Source organism: Macrotis lagotis, chromosome 4, assembly GCF_037893015.1.
Source record: "Macrotis lagotis isolate mMagLag1 chromosome 4, bilby.v1.9.chrom.fasta, whole genome shotgun sequence".
NCBI classification, from domain to species: Eukaryota; Metazoa; Chordata; class Mammalia; order Peramelemorphia; family Peramelidae; genus Macrotis; species Macrotis lagotis.
Genome location: NC_133661.1, coordinates 274,764,872 through 274,784,012, shown reverse-complemented (window position 1 = coordinate 274,784,012; position 19,141 = coordinate 274,764,872). Strand labels below are relative to the sequence as shown.

General features: G+C 35.7%; 1 protein-coding gene across 5 annotated transcripts in view; it reads left to right on the top strand.

Moving 5' to 3' along the window:
- Positions 1-19,141, top strand: part of GPHN (gephyrin) — a 714,820-nt gene that overhangs the window by 604,729 nt on the left and 90,950 nt on the right. For all 5 annotated transcript variants that reach the window (XM_074236098.1, XM_074236097.1, XM_074236096.1 and 2 more), the window contains 3 exons: positions 4,874-4,993; positions 6,950-7,008; positions 8,421-8,574. In XM_074236098.1, coding sequence (XP_074092199.1) covers positions 4,874-4,993; positions 6,950-7,008; positions 8,421-8,574 — 333 coding nt within the window. The remainder of the gene's footprint in view (positions 1-4,873; positions 4,994-6,949; positions 7,009-8,420; positions 8,575-19,141) is intronic.

Sequence of the window (19,141 nt, the reverse complement as noted above, 5' to 3'; positions counted from 1 at the left end):
TATGCTAGTAAAGAGGGAAAGAAGATTATTTAAGAGCAGGTTTATAACCTTTACACCTACTGTTTGAATAGAATTTTCCCATTAGTGTACAGGTAGTTATCCATTCCCAGAGTAACCTAAGAATAGCTACATGGTGATTTTCTCAGTTGTCAGCTAGGAATAATAAAAATATACCCTCTAGTATATTCATTGATTAAATCTGAGGACAAATCCAAAGGACATTTCTCTTCCTTTCCTTCAAGGTCTCATTCCCAGATACTTAAGCTGTCACTAGCTCATATTTTTGCTTATCCACATGAGGGATAGCCACAAGAATACTCCAAATTTATACCTGCACTTACTAGCAATTTCAGATGTGTATGTGAGGACAGGGAGGGGAGAGAGTGAAAATTTCAGAACCATGACCATAGAAGGTTAAGGAAACAAGGGTATAGAGGATCACAAGAGCATAGCTGAAATATATGACCATGGGATGAATAAGTGAGAAAGTGAGGATTAATGAGCAAGGTTTCCTATGGTGATCTATATACTCCCATCTCATTATCTGGGCATCACCAGGAAGACATTGCCTAGGACTCTCAATTATGTTCTAGAAGATCATTTCACCGCTGCCACTGTAGTGAAGAACAAGACTTTGTCACACTCCTAGAGTTGAATGCAATCAGTCTGCTTTGCTGGTTGCAAGCATTTTTCTGGAAATGGAAACAGTTTACTGTTTTCCTGCTAGCAGTTTGCCATATAAATTTATGTAAGCCATATGTCTTCATGCCTCAGTTTCTATTAGTTAAGTCTATGTGAATTCAACAAGAAACAGCCAACTCTCAACAACCCAGGCCCCTTGTCATCTTCCTATTACTCACTTCAGTACTAAATAAGACTTCTGCTAGAGAAATGAGAATACAAAAAGAGACGGTGAAATTCACATCAGACAATAGAACTCTTTTCTTTATTTCATTTTTATTAAATATTTATTTTGAGTTTTACAATTTTTCCCCTAATCTTACTTCCCTCCCCCCACCCCCCACAGAAAGCAATTTGTCAGCCTTTACATTGTTTCCATGTTGTACATTGATCCAAATTGAGTGTGATGAGAGAGAAATCATATCTTTAAGGAAGAAACATAAAGTATAAGAGATAACAAGATCAGACAATAAGATATCAGGGATTTTTTTCTAAATCAAAGGAAATAGTCCTTGAACTTTGTTCAAACTCCACGATTCTTTCTCTGGATACAGATGGCACTCTTCATTGCAGACAGCCCAAAATTGTCCCAGGTTGTTGCACTGATGGAATGAGGAAGTCCATCACTCCCATGTTGCTGTTACGGTGTACAGTGTTTTTCTGGTTCTGCTCATCTCACTCAGCATCAGTTCATGCAAATCCCTCCAGGCTTCCCTGAAATCTCATCCCTCCTGGTTTCTAATAGAATAATAGTGTTCCATGACATACATATACCACAGTTTGCTAAGCCATTCCCCAATTGAAGGACATTTACTTGATTTCCAATTCTTTGCTACCACAAACAGGGCTACTATGATTATTTTTGTACAAGTAATGTTTTTACCCTTTTTCATGATCTCTTCAGGGCACAGACCCAGTAGTGGTATTGCTGGATCAAAAGGTATGCACATTTTTCTTGCCCTTTGGGCATAGTTCCAAATTTCTCTCCAGAAAGGTTGGATGAGTTCACAGCTCCACCAACAATGTAATAGTGTCCCAGATTTTCTACAACCCTTCCAACAATGATCATTGTCCTTTCTGGTTATATTGGCCATTCTTGAGAGGTGTGAGGTGGTACCTCAGAGAAGCTTTAATTTGCATTTCTCTAATAAGAAATGATTTAGAGCAATTTTTCATATGACTATGGATTGCTTTGATCTTCTCATCTGTAAATTACCTTTGCATAACCTTTGTCCATTTGTCAATTGAAAAATGGCTTTTTGAAAAAAAATATGACTCAGTTCTCCATATATCTTAGAAATGAGTCCTTTGTCAGAAACATTAGTTGTAAAACCACGACAGAATTCTTTTAACAACTTTTTTGTTTTTTGATTTTTTGATTTTTTTTTTTTTTTGCAAGGCAAATAGGGTTAAGTGGCTTGCCCAAGGCCACACAGCTAGGTAATTATTAAGTGTCTGAGACTGGATTTGAACCCAGGTACTCCTGACTCCAGAGCCGGTGCTCTATCCACTGCACCACCTAGCTGCCCCCTTAACAACTTTTACAAATACAATGTAGCTAAATGATAACTCCCCTTCCCTTCACCTTGCCCCCCCCCACTTTTTTTTGCTGTCTTTGGATTTTCATTTTGAAAGTAAAATTTTTTTTAATGGTTCAAGATGTTTTTCTGGTGATGCACATTCACTTTATTAAATGTTTGAATTCAAGTGACTTCAGAAAGTAAAGATATTGAGATGATTTTTTTAAATGGCTCCATAATAGGCAGTACCTAGCATAATCCTGAGTAAATATGGGTCCATCATCTGTAAATCACTCAGCCTTTCTCAAGAATCCCAAATTATATTGCATTTTCATTAATTAAATACAATTATTGGAGATTCTGTACAAAACCTCCATTAAAGGAACATCAAGACCTAAATTTCATGTATTATACTTGCATACCTAAATAATACCAATAAATACATAAAGTAAAAGAATACCAAACATTCCCAGAGGAGGATACATTCAAGTATTATTCACATGATTAAACAAATCCATGATATTAATGATTTGAACATTTCAGTGAGTAGAATACCACTTATCTGAACCTTCCTAGCTTTTCTATGTGCCTAGGTTATTTCGAGAGTGAAGTATTTCTAGTTGCCTACTAAATACTAATTAGGCACATGAATATACTTTATGCAGAATTGGATAATTATTGGGAAGTGGACTGGATTACCTCTTAATGATTTTAATTAGTCAATTAATTAATCAAAAAGTGTTTATTAAGTGCATCAGGCACTGTATTAAGTGCTGGAGATACAAAGTCAAGTCAGTGAAACGATCCCTTCTCAAAAGAACCTTGCCTTCTAAGTGAAAAGATTGACACCTAGAAATATAAACAGAATAAATAAATAAATATCAAGTCATTAAATAAAAGTTAGTTTGAAAGGGAGGGCATTTGATGGGATCAGGAAAGACTTCATGGAAGGAATGCTGCCTGAGCTGTAGTATGAACTATAAATATATACAGAGTCATAGTGATGAAAGATGTGAATATCTCACCCAATGTGTGAGAACCAGAGAGAAGGCTAACTTGGATCAACAGGGAGTTATGTATCAAGATGCTGGACAGATGGAGTGGAACAAGGTTGGGAAAGACTTTAAAAATTAAATAGAGCAGTTGTATATTTTATTCAAGAAGGACTAGAAAACCTTTGGAAATGACTTAAGAACTCACATTGACCACAGCATAGATTTGGACTGAAGTGAAAAAAGATTGGTGAAGGGAAACCAATTAAGAGACCATTATAATAATGGAAATAAGTAATGAAAGGCGCCTGAATCAATTTGGTAGCTGTAATTAATGAGAAGAATTGAGAAATATTGTGGAGGTAAGTAAATGGTGTGATTTGACAACTAATTGAATCTGTGGGTTGAGGAAGAAGGAGTTGAGGGTAATGCCAGTTACTTACTTGGGAAACTGGAAGACTGTGATCTTTGAAAGAAAAAGATGTCTGGAAGAGGTGGGGTTTAGAGGGGGAAAGATAGTGATTTCTGCTTCAAATATGTTATGTTTGAGATTTCTGTAGGACATCTGGTTGAAGTATCCAATAGGGAATTGATGATGCAGAACTAAAGCTGAGGAGAGACTCTGTGACTAGAGATATAGATCTGGGATTCATGAGCATAGAGATTATAATTAACTTCATATTATTGGGGTTTTGATGTTTGTTCCTAGGCACTATATAAGATTTTCAGGATTTATGGGGTAGATACTTTGTGTGTTATTGGTGGAATTTGTTTTGTTTTGTTCATTTAGCCCTATCCCATGATTTTCTTTGGTCTGTGTTTTGTAACAGTTCTTTGTAAGGTGTTTCAAGAACTTAAATTAATGAAAAACAATATAATTATATGTTTCATATTAGACTAAGACTAACATGACTAATATTCCAGAAAGATTTTCCACAAGGTTTGAAATAAAGAAGCTTTTCTAGTTAGCCATAGAAGAAAATTCAAACTCACAAGCATTCCAATTAAATTCATTTTTATTATAGTACCAAGGTATGTTTTTATAACTTTTAATTAATTAAAAATACATTTCATAACACATTTTGCCTACTAGAGGGCACAAAATAATTTATATGTATAGAATTTTCTTGGTATATAATAACAACAACAATAATAATATCTAGCATTTAAATAGCATCTACTATGTACCAGTCATGAAGCTACATGCTTTACCAATATTATCTCATTTGATCTTAACAGAAGCCCTGCGAAATAGGTGCTACTATTATCCCCATTTTACATATGAAGAAACTGAGGCAGATCAAGTGATTTGCCCAAGGACACATACCAGTAGATGTCTGTGATTAGATTTGAACTCCGCCTACTTGACTTCAAGCCCAGTGCTGCTTCAGGCCATCCTAGCTGCCATCTATCGAAAAAATTAATAATCCATGCATTTAAACCCTTAAAACACTAGGGCAACACTGTGAGGTTGGTGGTAAAACATTGCCCTCATTTTTAAAATTAAGTAAACTGAGGCTGAGAAAAATCAGGTGTGCTGCCCAATATCACTCAGTCAATAAACATCAGAGTCTGAATTCAAAACCATCTTCTAATTGCAAATCTAAAAATTGTTCTATATCATACTGACTTTTGTATTGCAAAATAAATGTCTTCTTTTCATCTGTTTTCTTTTTCTAGCCCACTCAGACAGTGATGCCAGGACAAGTTATGCGGGTTACAACAGGTGCTCCAATTCCCTGTGGTGCTGATGCAGTGGTACAAGTGGAAGATACTGAACTCATCAGGGAATCCGATGATGTGGGTAACATCGCAAATCTTTTTTTTCCCCTTCATTCTATGAAGTAGTTCTATAAGTCTAATCCTATTTAAAAAGCAAAACTTTACAAGTTTGACCTGAGGTTTTTTTTGTTGTTGTACTGGAACTTTGCAACCAAATTATCTTTCTGTTATAATTATATTCTAACAGAAGTTGACCTATGTTCCTATAAATAAAGAATGACCATCTGTCCTAAGGAACCAGTGACTGTGATGTTTAGCTGGAAATTATTTCATTATGTAGAAATTATTTCATAATGTAGTTGACCTGTGAACAAAGAATAGAGAAATGATGAACTCCAAGGGAAAAAATCCCAAATGCTTCTGTACTAAATCAGTCAAAATGACCAGCCAGATCAAAACAACCTATGATTCAATGAAAATGTCAATCAGTTTACTTTCAGTCTCTCCCCTAATGCTTAAATCTAGGATCTCTTATCACATGAACAAGCTTTCTTCCTACTGAAGCCAGATGGAGTGTTTAAGGTAGAATATGAACAGGACTAAGACTGCAATGACTTCAAGATTTCTGGAGCTTTATCTTACAAAGTGCTTTGAAACATATTCAATGAAAGGAACAAAGGAGTTTATATTAAAAAGAAATACATTTGCTCTGATGCCAATCTGTCATACAGATTCAGCTGCACTATGGTAGCCACTTTCCCTGGGCTAAAGGAGGGTTTTGGGGGGTTGAGTTTTTTAATCACTAATCACTTTGCTAACCTTACAAAGCTTACTGTTTGGAATACAAATTGTGTTGTCTGCTTATTAAAACTCTTCAAGAAGCTTTAATGGCATCAAGGAAACCAACAGAACACTGAGCTCCAAGCACATGTACATGCAAATTTTGCTGGACATCACCTAAGTCTAATGTCATCATATTTACATTCCTTTAAATGTGGAATTAATTGTCAGCTTTTATTCATACAAATTGACCAAATGGCAAATAAAAGTCTTTCACTTAAAGCTTTCCCATGGAATCTTGTCTTGTGGATAAATTCATGATTCATGACAATGGAAGAGAAAACTGTCTCTTCATTTCCTACTTCAGGGCTGTACAAAATGTGACCCACAGTGTCATTCTATGTGGCCTCCTATGGGTTTACTAAATGCTTTAGTAAACGAAGCCGAGTTACTGCAGAGATCTCACTAAAATGGCAAATCAAAATTTATTGTCTATTGTTTCAATAAAAAACTTTTTTTTTTAGGTTTTTGCAAGGCAAATGGGGTTAAGTGGCTTGCCCAAGGCCACACAGCTAGGCAATTACTAAGTGTCTGAGACCGGATTTGAACCCAGGTACTCCTGACTCCAGGGCCGATGCTTTATCCACTGCACCACCTAGCTGCCCCAATAAAAACTTTTAAAAATAAAATTGGACAGCCCTACCTACTTAATGATGAGGACAACTGTAATGTTTTCATTGAATGATTTTGGCCCTGAAAATGGTACTCTGAGAGGACAGCTAGGTGGCTCAGTGGATAGTGGCACACTGGCTCTGGATTCAGGAGGACCTTAGTTCAAATCCAGTCTCAGACACTTGATACCAACTAGCTGTGTGACCTTGGGCAAGTCACTTAACCCCACTGCCTCACTAAAAAACAAAACAAACAAAAGAAAGAAAGAAATTGGTACTCTGAAAGTTCATTTCTTTGAATTGGGTTGATCTATAAAAGGAAGAAACAATGAAAGAGAAAAAACTATGTAATTCGTTCCTTGCCATTTAGCTTCTCAAGGTTTCATGAACCTTCAGCAAAAATTCAAATTCTTATTTTTTAAATTTAGCTAGTGATTTTCCTTTTCTATATAATTCTATCCTGAGTCTGTCCAATGATAAAAGTATTTGGGGGAAGTAAGTGAGATCTTTTCATTGGACTTGGAGATTACACTATTTTGTTGGATTGATCTGCATGCAGTCACATGACATGTTCCTATTCCAGGGCACTGAAGAACTGGAGGTACGGATTCTAGTGCAAGCTCGGCCAGGTCAGGATATCAGGTAAGAAAGAAGATGACCTTTCAGTGTAAGGGAATGTATAACCAACTTATAAACATATATACATTCATTTTCTATGTATAAAATAAATAATGAGTGTATGTACACAGACATACCATCAAGAGAACATGAATAATATTATTCAGCTAATACAAGTAGCTACTAGTTTAAGCTATTCCCTTCTAAAAATGTTAATTCTTTGCAAAATTTACTTGCAAGCTGCAATAAGTACAATTCTAAATTTGATTTCTTCATTCTTCTTGAGCCCATTCTTTAATCAATTGCTTAAAGGTTTTTAAACAGACAAAAAGCAACAGGAAATAAGAAGAGAAGAAGGAAAGGTTAAGGGCCATCATGTTCCATCAACTACCCAATCAACCGACCCATTAGTCAAGAATTGACTATTGCCAAGGATAGAGTTTGCTTTTACTAATGATAATAATGGACTACCCTTTCAAAATATTCCTGATCCAATACCAGAGCACTTTTATCCACCTACGTTCGAAAACTCTCTCCTGTGTTGACTCGTTTCTTCCCTTCATTGATATCCTTCATTAATGTTGAAAAACACTATCAAGGGGCAGCTAGGTGGCGTAGTGGATAAAGCACTGGCCTTGGAGTCAGGAGTACCTGGGTTCAAATCCAGTCTCTTAATAATTACCTAGCTGTGTGGCCTTGGGCAAGCCACTTAACCCCATTTGCCTTGCAAAAACCTAAAAAAAAAAACCATCAAGAGGACATATCTTTTTAATGTTTTCTGTAGGCTGGTTAGATTTGCACTGAATCTGTATATTCTGATATATACCCGTTTACTCTTTGCACATCTTGTCACTACTGTCCTTTGAAAACAAAAGCGCACATCCTCCACAGGACTTGCCAGCTAGGTTTAAGACCACTGTCACAACCCCTTGAATAGAGAGGATCAAACTGGCCCATGTGAGATTGAGACTCAAGACTAACTTGGTTAACAGAGTTCTCTAATCACCTGAATTAACTGGTCATATTAAATATCCCAAATACTGAAGATGGCATACATTAATACTTTGCATGTGTTTGTGTATGTCTTTAATGATATTATAATAAGCAAAAGTTTAAAAATTGCACATATGAGCAATATTAATGTTTAATAATGAAAATCTGGATCTTGTTTGAACCTGCTCTAAAACAGGGATCTATCACACACAAAAATGCCTAAGAATTCCTGGTCTAAAGCAGTGTTTAGAAAGTAGGCAGTTTTTTAACTCTAAAGATATAAATACTAAATTATTTGGGCCTCATTGCCCATCTAGTTTCCCTGTATTTCATCCATTAGTGACCTCCATCATTTGGAAGTTTACAGGGTACATCTTTTCTCTGGGGAGTTGAAAAGTTGCTATTCTGAATCACAACCTTTGTGTTTATACTCTGACTTTCAGACCCATTGGCCATGACATTAAAAGAGGGGAATGTGTATTGGCCAAGGGAACCCACATGGGCCCATCAGAGATTGGTCTCCTGGCAACTGTTGGTGTCACAGAAGTTGAAGTTAACAAGTTTCCAGTAGTTGCAGTCATGTCAACAGGGAATGAGGTAACAAAAAAAAAAAAAAGCAACTTACTTTCGATTTAATGTATTTCTAACATCAATTCTGTTTAAGGTTGTGAATTTGCCTGAAATTTTGTGAATTAGCATTCCTTGTGTCCATGTTGAGAACCTGTCTCAGTTTCTTTCTCTGTAAAATGATGGGTTTAAAGATGATCTCTGAGTTATTACCTATGATCCTATGACAAGAAGATCTTTTAACAGGAAAGTAAGAGGATGACTTCCAAGTAGTTTAGGTAAATATAATGAAAACATTCTCCAAACAACTAGAAATTAAGATATTCCGAAGCAGTAATGTTCTTTAATCCATTATAATAAAGTATCATAATCAGTTATCTTTATGTAGTCATTACATCCTTTAGAAGAGATAGAGATTGTCACTTGGAAGCTGCATATACTTGATTATGTACTTTTAACCCCTAGGCCACAACAGCAGTGAAGTGTGTCCACCCTACTACTGAGTTGGGCTACCCTGGCAGAGAGTGGTCCTGTCAGACAGGATACCAGAGCTAGCCGCTTTCCCTGCTCAAAAGGCCATGTGCCTATTAATTATAAAGATAGATTATGTTCAATCTCTTCTCCTAATGACAGCACACTCTTTTAATGTGTCAAAATGCTGCTTCAAACCTAATTCAGGAAGTTGAAAAGTTTGTTGATCCTACTGATGATTCTTCCCAACTACCTTGACTCTTCTTTTGTCTAGGATATGCAGTGTTTCAGTTAAGGGGACTTTATTGGGGTTCACTGAGGGGGGGGATTATTCTGGGGTCAAATATCTAGTTTTCATTTCTAGAAACTGAAAACTTTATAGCAAGTATATATAAAAACAGCCTGGCACATAGCAAATGCTTAATAAGTGCTTGTTCACTGGCTGGACAAGATTTTTAAAAATGTTTTAATTATTAAAAATATTACCATCAAAAGAAAAATCACTTGGATTGAAAAGCCTTTATTTTTTATTACTTCCTGTTATTTTTAATTTCCTAAAGTCCTGAATATGACATTACCCTCTACCTTTTCCTTGGAACTTGTTGCTAATAAAGGAGAAATTAATGTGTATACTCATCTTTTTTTCCCCTATATTATCTATTGACTTCTAACCTTCCAGGATCAGAGAACAGGGATTATGTCAATCTTACCCACATAATAAAGTATTAACTGGATGAATTTAACTTTCCTTGGATAAAATCAGGAATTGATTTTAATCTGACTTATATCTAAGTGTCTTTGTAAGTTGTTTAAAAATATTTTACATCTAGTCTAGCATTTTCCAAACTATGTTCTTGGAAAATGATGTTCTGCATGATGTGTCTAGGCATTCCAAGAGAAATTATTGATACCAATGCTGTTTTGCACTATCAGACATTAAATATCCCATTTTGTGTGTCAGAATATTTTTGCATAAACCTATAGTTGTATATATGCACTCATCTTTTGCATGGGCAGTTGATTTTTTTATCCCAAAGTATATGATTTTACATTTATCCTTCTAATTTCTATCTCACTATTATATTTGTTGGTATGCATGTATTATGTCAATATACTAAATTATAAGTTCCTTGACAACAGAGGTTGGGTCTTATCTTTGTTATTCCCTTGATATCTAGTGCAGGTACTGAATCAAGGAAGAATGAACTATACAATTTAATTCAACAGACCTTTATTAAATACTTATTATGTTCAGGACTATACCCTGAAGCTAGGAGGTATAAAAATTTAAAAAGTGAAACAGTCTCTACCCTCAAGACTATGGAGATAACAAAAGGTGTATTAAAAATATTAACAATAATTACTAACTTATGATAGTTAGCCCTCCCTTAGGGTTAGGGTTCAAATAAGTTTCCCTTACATGGCCTGAGCTGCCATATCTGTGTGAAGTGAATTACATCTAAAGTCAACTCAAGAACTTACTTGTTACCATGTCAATAGAATCTTAATAAGCAAGCATAAAAATAATTCTCATTACCTGTTCCTAAGGTATGCTTCTATAGACTGATACACCAGGACAGTTTGCCTTTCTTCATGCCTGGATAACTCATATAACTGTCCTGACAGCTCCATCTCTTTTTATATAACCAGCAGTCAGAATGAGGGCCTGCTGAAAACTTTCTGCATGCTTCATCTTGGCTTGCTCCACTAGTTTGCCAAGATTCTCCCAAGATTCCTTGGTCCAGGGATACAACTGCAATTCTGACTCATACCAGGCTGGAACAAACCTGAAATATTAAAGATCTGAGTTTTAGAGTTACTCCCCCCCTGCCTAAATTGTTCTTCCACTCGGAGAGGAGAAGAGAAGAAAAGGAAAAGGGAAAGGGAAAAAGGCAAAGGAATGTAGTCCCTGTGTGTTACTCTGCAAGAGTGCATGTGAGCATCTGTAGATGTATAGCATAGTCTCAAAGGGTCACCTCAAATCTCCTCAGGTCATATACAGGTACATGGAACCTAATGCACAAATTAAAATTGTATACAGTATTGCAAACACATATCATATGCATAAACATAGAATATAGCCTCCTCTAACAAAGTTAGAGCAGTCAAATGAAAGTACATAATAAACACATTGCAAAGTTGTATGCAATAGATCAAGGAGGATACATATACATAAATAGCATACTGTAGTAAATTATGAGGGTTATGTACTATAGACCACATATGGTAGCCATCATACAAGTTCAGACCATTATCGTCTCTCTCCTGGACTATTTCAATAGCCTCCTAATTGCTCTCCCAGCCTCAATTTTCTTCTGTCTCCAATCTTTTTTACACAAAATTACCAAAGTGATTTTCCCTATAATGCAAGTGATCATATATGTCACTTCTCTATTAAGTTTAGTCTTGCATTGTTTTTAAAAATCAAATATAAAGTCCTATGTTTACCATTTAAAATTCTTTGTTAGTCTAGTCTCAACCTACCTTTCCTTCCTCACATTTCTCCCCTTCTACAATACAACTGAACTAGTCTTCTTGCCATTCTCACATATGACATTCTATCTCCTATTTCCATGCTTTTGCACTGACTATCTCATAGTAAAATTGATTGCCTCTTAATCTCTGCCTCTAATAATTCCTTATTTCCTTCAGGGAATAGCTGAAGCACCACATGATGCCTTTCCTCCAAAAAGGAGTTACTTTCTAAATTTTATCTTGTAAATATTTTTTACATATGTACATGATTGTCTCTCTCTTTATATATTGGTTATCCCCCCCAAAAAAATTTAAGTTCCTTAAAAGCAGGAATGTTACATCTTTGTTTTTATATTCTTGGTGCTTACCAGTGCCTGACATTCAGACTTAATAAATCCTGATTAAGTCATCACTCATATGTTTAATCAGAGTATCATATTTTGGATTTCATGAAAAGTTGAATTTTACATATTTTTTATTACCAGTCACTCTTTGACTATAGGTATTACACCTTCACTCTTTATACCCCAGGACACTTCTCAAATATATTTATTGCCATTGACCAACAGACCCCATTCTAGAGCAGTTTCAGTTTTCTTTTGGTCCAAATATCCAAAATCATGATGGAGTATTTCTATCACCATGGATCAGTAAGCCTTGTAACAAGTACTATCTCCTTAAACCTTGGGTAGAATTTTTGTATTCTGGTACATTATTTCATTGCAGACCTCCAATTTCTTCCATGCTAGAACGCTCTTTCTAGCAAAGTGCCTTCTGGGGGACCAAACTTGAGTTTCCTAAGGGTCATATTGCTGTTTCCTTACTCAGGCACAGTTCATAGACAGTCAAAGCAGAGGTAAACTAGTTTCCTGTACTACAACATTTACTACTCCCAAAGATATTCTATGAAGTCCTAGATTTTCATCTACTTTTTCTTGTGTGAGTGGTCCCACTGCCTTTGTATCATTCCTCTCATTCCTTTCCTGAAGAATCATCCAAAATTTCTGATGCTTGGATTCTATGTGTCAGGGCAACAATATATATTCACATTGGTTTTTCCTAGTCAATAACACGCACTAACCTCATAATTGGCCAATTCTAAACTAGCAATAGCCAATTTTGCACTTGTTGGAATATGAATCAGTGGACTATTGTTCATCAGTATTTAGAATCATTTGATCCATCAGTCTTGGAATCTAGCAGTGACATCCCACTTCAAAACCAAGAACTTTAATTTGTAGATGGGATAATAAGTCTTTCTCACTGTCATTCAGACCTCAACTAGTAAATACAGTAGGCTTCTGATATTCATTACTCTATTGGTATAAAATTGATTTCAGGCTCTCTATCCTAGCTTCATTGCTTGCTTCACTGGCTTGTTCATTCTGTAAAAGCTAATATTAGTGCATATTTGAGACAATTAACTCTATCCTTAAATGCCTGATCACACTTGTCATACTAATGATCTGTAAACTATGCCAAAGGGTTCAAAAATTATTCCCCTACTTTGCCTTTCTGCTTTTGTTTTTTATAAGACCATACATAAATCTAGTGCCAGAAAGGATCTCAGAGGTCATCTAGTCTAATCATCACAATTTTCAGATGAGGAAACTGAGGTCTAAGGAGATTGAGACTTGTTCAAGACTTGTTACATGTGAAGGAAGTGTCAGAGACAAGATTTGAACTGAGGTTCAATCACTCTTTGCTACACTACACTTCTATTCTTCAATCATGTAACCATGAATGAAATCACTTTTAAAAAAAAAAGAAATTTTGAGATGATAGATAAGTCTTAAGAAATTTCTGATAGTGGCAGTCAAATCCTAGCAGAATTTTCATCCCTCAAACAATCTTGTAATTATGGCAAAGTGAGAAGTCCTTCTATGTTCTTGGGAATCATTATTCCTTACTGCAATACTATATGGCTATGTACTTGTCAGATTTTGCAGAACTGGAATTTCTAAATTGACAGTTTCAGCAGTAACCCCTAAATCATTTGAATCTGCCACAATCTTTCCTCATGCTTTTCTAACATCTTCCCAAATACAATGAGATCATCCTCTACTCACCAATTTTTCCATATAACCACAAAAAAAGTTGTAGGAGCCTCAAAAATCCTATTTCCTCAAATTGATGGAATTCCAATGAACAGAGTAAGAACATCTTTTCCAAATCATCCTCTACCTAGAGAATCATATTGTATCCATAGCTCAGGTTCAACTCAAAAAACTATGGGTTCCAAAGAATACCATCAAGGTCATCTTGAAATTGTGGCATAGGTACTGATATACCTTAGATATCTTATTCTACCTCCTTTTTTCTATTCTACTTCTCTACCTTCCTTTAAATTAAGTATACAGACTCTAGACTCCATCTCAGAGAAAGCAGTTTTGTTAAATTGCTGGTACAAAGGTCAATTTGTTGAGATAAATTATGTGACACTCTTTGGGTATGTCTCATGCCACTCCTACTGTAAGAGCATATTAGTTCTCACACTCAATGAACATTGACCCCTGATTACAGCCCCTATAGGAGCTTCTCTTAACCATAATATTAAGTCAGAGAGGCCTTCTCTCCCTTCTGTTAAGAAATAGGAACTTTTTTTTCATTTGTTAGATCAGGGAAATTGGAATATATATATATATATATATATATATCTTCCAGGGTCCCTTTTACCTCAAGATCGATAATCTTATAACCTTAATAATCATCAGATCTTTTAAATGCCCCTCTGCCTTCAAGGCACAATATTTTAAATATCAAAAGGTCATTTATTTTGACTCTTAATTGTCTAATAAACTCAGTTTATTTTCATGCTCTTTGCTTAGCTAATTTAGCTTTTCCAATAAAGTCAATAAGAGCATAAGATTATTTTTTACCATCCTTATCAGTATCTATAGACTTGCAATACCAATCAAACAGGGAGAATAGGAACTTGCTCCTATGCTAAGAAAAGGGTTCTCCAAATAATATAGCAAACAATGTTATTACCACTGGAAACCAAAATCCTATATCTTGTCATCCAGGGCTCCTTTCTTCTGAAATACTTTCCCCCATTTAAAAATGAATTTAACTATTATACCATAGCAGCAAACAATAACAAAAGCCTGTCAACCTAACACCAAATACACTGAGTTTGTGTTTCAGGCTCAGGGACAACAAGGCCCTGGTGAACAATAAAGTGCAATTCAAAAGACCATTTTCTAATTAAGATATCTAATTAAGAATTAATTTCAAAGTTAAAATGATACAAAACATTATTCCCTTCTACATCCATAGTTACCAGGTCTGAACTTAGGAAGACATTCCTAAGACCTGTACTTTGTAGGTACTACAGATATTTTTTTTACATAGTTCCCCCCCCCCCCCAGCCACCTTCCCCAAACAAGGACTTCTTACATATCAGGCAGTAGAGCAGTCAAATCCATTCACTTTGGATTATGCAATCTATAGACCTGATGAAGAACCAGGAGTAGGAAAAGCTAAGGGGCAGGTGAAAAGAAAGAGGATTTAACTCCACTTTATATCCTTGAGAAGGAGACTGGGAATGTAGAGAACAAGGGTATTAATAAAAACAGTGTCCAGGAAGCATACATAATTGGAGCACATCCAGAAGTGGGCTAATGGATTGTATTTTCTGATGCCTCCTCCTTCCCCATTTTGACCTAGGATGGGTAAATTCAGCTCTCTATTAGTCTCTATTCTCAAAACACTTGGCCTCCATTCCTATCTGTGATCATGCCTAGCCAAACCCTCTTCCTAACATAAGCTAAAAGGACCATGAAGGAAATAACAAAACTGTGGATTGAATCCACTACAAATTTGTTATCTAATATCAACCGACCCTATTAGATCAGCCACGTTTCCTCTTGCCTCCCACTGCTTCCTCTTCCTCCATTCCTCAGCTGAGAACCTTCTCTTACACTCCACTGAACAAACTGAGGTCATTCAACAAGAGCACCTGCTTTTCTTCTCCTTACTTCACATCCCTCTGACAACTTCCCTCACTACCTCCTTCACTCCAGTCTCTGATTAAATCAATCCCCTCCCAAGTAGCCTTGACCCCAGCCCCACCTATCTTCTCTAGCAGATAGTCCCCACTGTCTTTCCCTCCCTACTTACTCCTGACTTCTCTGTTACATACAAACAAATCATGTTTTAAAAAAAACCCAAAACTCAATAGATTAAAGTTCTTGAACAAAACTTTCTGTATTCAGTGCTTCACATCTTTCATGTCTTCTAAGCACACTTTCTACAATCTGAGTTCTACCATCATTCAACTGACAACTGCTCTCTCCAAAATTACTATTGATCTCTTAAGGGGCCAAGTCCTTTATCTCTCCCAAACCTTTATCTTTTCTTGACCTCTGTCTGCAGCATTTGATATGGTTAACCATTTCTTCCCAGATATTTTTTCCTTCTGGATTTTCATGACACTGGCCTCTCTTGGGTTTCTTCCTACCTGTGTGACCACTCTCTTTCAGTCTCCTATGTTGGATTATGATTGGTACCATACCTATTTATTTAGGAGGTCACTCACAGTTCTATTCTGGACCCTTTTCCTTATGAATTATCTTACTTGGAGATTGCATCAGTTTCCATGGGTTCAGTTATCATCTCTATACAAATGATTCCTAGATTTATAGGCCTCTGCCTTTATCCTGAATTCTAATCCCACATCTCCAGTTGCATATTAGACATTTTGAACTAGATATTATGTAAAAAACATATATACAACAGTACTCATTACATTTATCCCCAAATCCATCTCTATTCTGAACCTCCCTATTACTTTGAATGGTCTATGAAACATGACTTGGTCTGGGACATTTAGATATAGTGGACTATATGAATTTTTGCTCACTCTCCAAAGAGAACAGGTCATCCCTAGGACTGGAGTTCCTGAGCAGAGTAGATTAACTCCTCCAAGTTATAGTCTCTAAGGCATTCAACAACAGGGTGGACAGCAAGGAGATAGCTAAGGTACCCACCTTAGTTGGAAGACATGTTGGACAAAATTGAATTCAAACAAAAGGCCATTAAAAGAGTTAAGCAAGTATGTTATTTTATTTTTTTTATTTTTTAGGGGTTTTTTTTAGTTTTTTTGCAAGGGAAACGGGGTTAAGTGACTTGCCCAAGGCAACACAGCTAGGTAATTATTAAGTGCCTCAGGCCGGATTTGAACCCAGGTACTCCTGACACCAGGGCCAGTGCTTTATCCACTACACCACCTAGCCCACCCCAAAGTATATTATTTTAAAAGACACTATGCAAAATGAGAGTAAGTGAATCTTAAATATATAGCACCAAAGGAGAAGCTAGGTGGCGCAGTGGAGAGAGCACCAGCCTTGGAGTCAGAAGGAACTGAGTTCAAATGCAACCTCAGACACTTAATAATTAAACAAGTCACACCTAGATTTGTGACCTTGGACAGTCATTTGCCTTGCAAAAACCAAAAATATATATAATTTTTTTTTATATAGCACCAAGCAATCCAGGGATACAGAGCAGAAAATACTACGGAGCCAGAAGACATATGTTCAACCACTTCTGACATTTACCTTGTGTGATCTTGGGCACCCATTTAGCCTCCTTAGACTTCAGTTTCCCATTTATAAAACAATGGTGCTAGATAAGGTAACTTTTGAAGTCCTTTCAAGGTCTAGATCTATAATCCTGTGATCCTAATTAATCAGTCAAGTCAATAAGTTTTTATTAAGTACCCACTACATACCCAGGACTGCGCTAATCATTGGGGGATACAAAAAGAGGCAAAAGACAGTCTTTGCCTTTGTGGAACTTGATCTAATTGGAGAAGACAATAAGCAAACAGTCCCCAAAAAGCTTAAAGAAAAATCAGTCCTGCAAAGAAATACACATTTTTAAAAATTAATAACAGTAGGATATTCAGTTCATCACTATCAAAATTTGATAGATCCAGCAAAAATATAAGAAAGAAATTACTGAACTAAGTAGAGTATTAAACATTAAACCTAATACATGTATGGAGAAGACCTCATGAGAAAAAATAAAGAGAATTTGTACAGCCTTAAATAGGGCTGTCCAGCCTTACTGATAAAAATTTTTATTGAAACAATAGACAATATAAACACTATTTTTATTTGCCATTTTAGTGAGAGCTCTGTGGTAGCTCGGCTTCGTTTACTAAAGCATTTAGTAAACCCACAGTGGGCCCCATAAAATTGTACTGCATTTTGGACAGCCCTGCCTTAAAAAATAAAAGAAAATATAGAAAAGCAGATATTTTATATGTAATTGTAGCCAATAATGCAATACAATTAGTTGTAAGTGATAATATAATGAAAATAAGATAAATGTCCATGTAGACATTAAAAATTGATATATAATGAGTGAATGAAAGAAGAAATTTATAAAAGCAATAGCAAAGTGCATAAGACTAATGGTAATATAGATACTACATGTCAGAATCAAAGCATTATTCAGAGGCAAACTCCATAAGCAAGAGGATAGCAAAGACCCTTGCAAATGAAAATAAGAAACATTTGAAACAATATATCCAACAGGTGTTTTTATAATAATAAAAATAATTAAATATAATTTTTCAAAAAGAGCAATTCCAAACAATCTATATTTTAAAAAGAAAATTAAAAATTAAAGAAATGCAAAATTAATAGAGATTACAAAATCTAGCTTTATGGTTATTGATTTAATAATTAAAAGGTATGAATGAATATTTGCAGTAATATAAAATACCACAGTCATCAAAACAAGCAATGAGTACTCTGAATCAAAAGGGTCTTAACCTTTGTATGTGTGTTATTTGACAGTCTAGTGAAACCTATAGATCCCTTTTGATAATAATGGGGGGGGGTTGGGGGGGTTAGGTTTTTGCAAGGCAAATGGGGTTAAGTGGCTTGCCCAAGGCCACACAGCTAGGTAATTATCAAGTGTCTGAGGTTGGATTTGAACTCAGGTACTCCTGACTCCAGGGCTGGTTCTCTATCCATTGCCACCTAGTCGCCCCAATAATAATGTTTTAAAATGCATAAAATCAAATTCATAAAATTACCAAAAAATTCAATTATGTTGAAATAATTTTCAAACACTGCAAACTAACTTTAAAGTGCTGTTAGAAATGTTCTAGTGCAGCTAGGTGGTCTGTGGATAGAGCACCAGCTCTAGAGTGAGGAGAACCAGAGTTCAATTCCAACCTCACACATTTAATCATTGCCCAGCTGTGTGACCTTGGAGTAAGTCACTTAAACCTATTGCTTGAAAGAAAATGAATTTTTTTTAAAAAGTTCTATTAGTAGAACAGTTTATTTAGAACAGGATTTCTTAACTTGAGATCCAAGAACTTTTTTTTAAAAAATGTTTCAAAACTGTTTTAGTAACATTTTATACTTCTACAAATATTCATTCATGCCTCTTAATTTCTAAACACAGAGTATCTGCCCAACATGATTTCTCCTCAGCTTTGCAAGGATCACTGGGCTGGAGGGAGGCAACATCATGAACTGTTTATCCAATTATCCTTTAATCTCATTATGTAATCAACCCATCTATTAAGCTCTACATTTTCTCCATAACATCTTTATTTTAGTTTTCCTTCATAATTCCTTGTTTTTGACAAACTGTTATGTGCTTCTCTATTATCCTTTGAGTGATG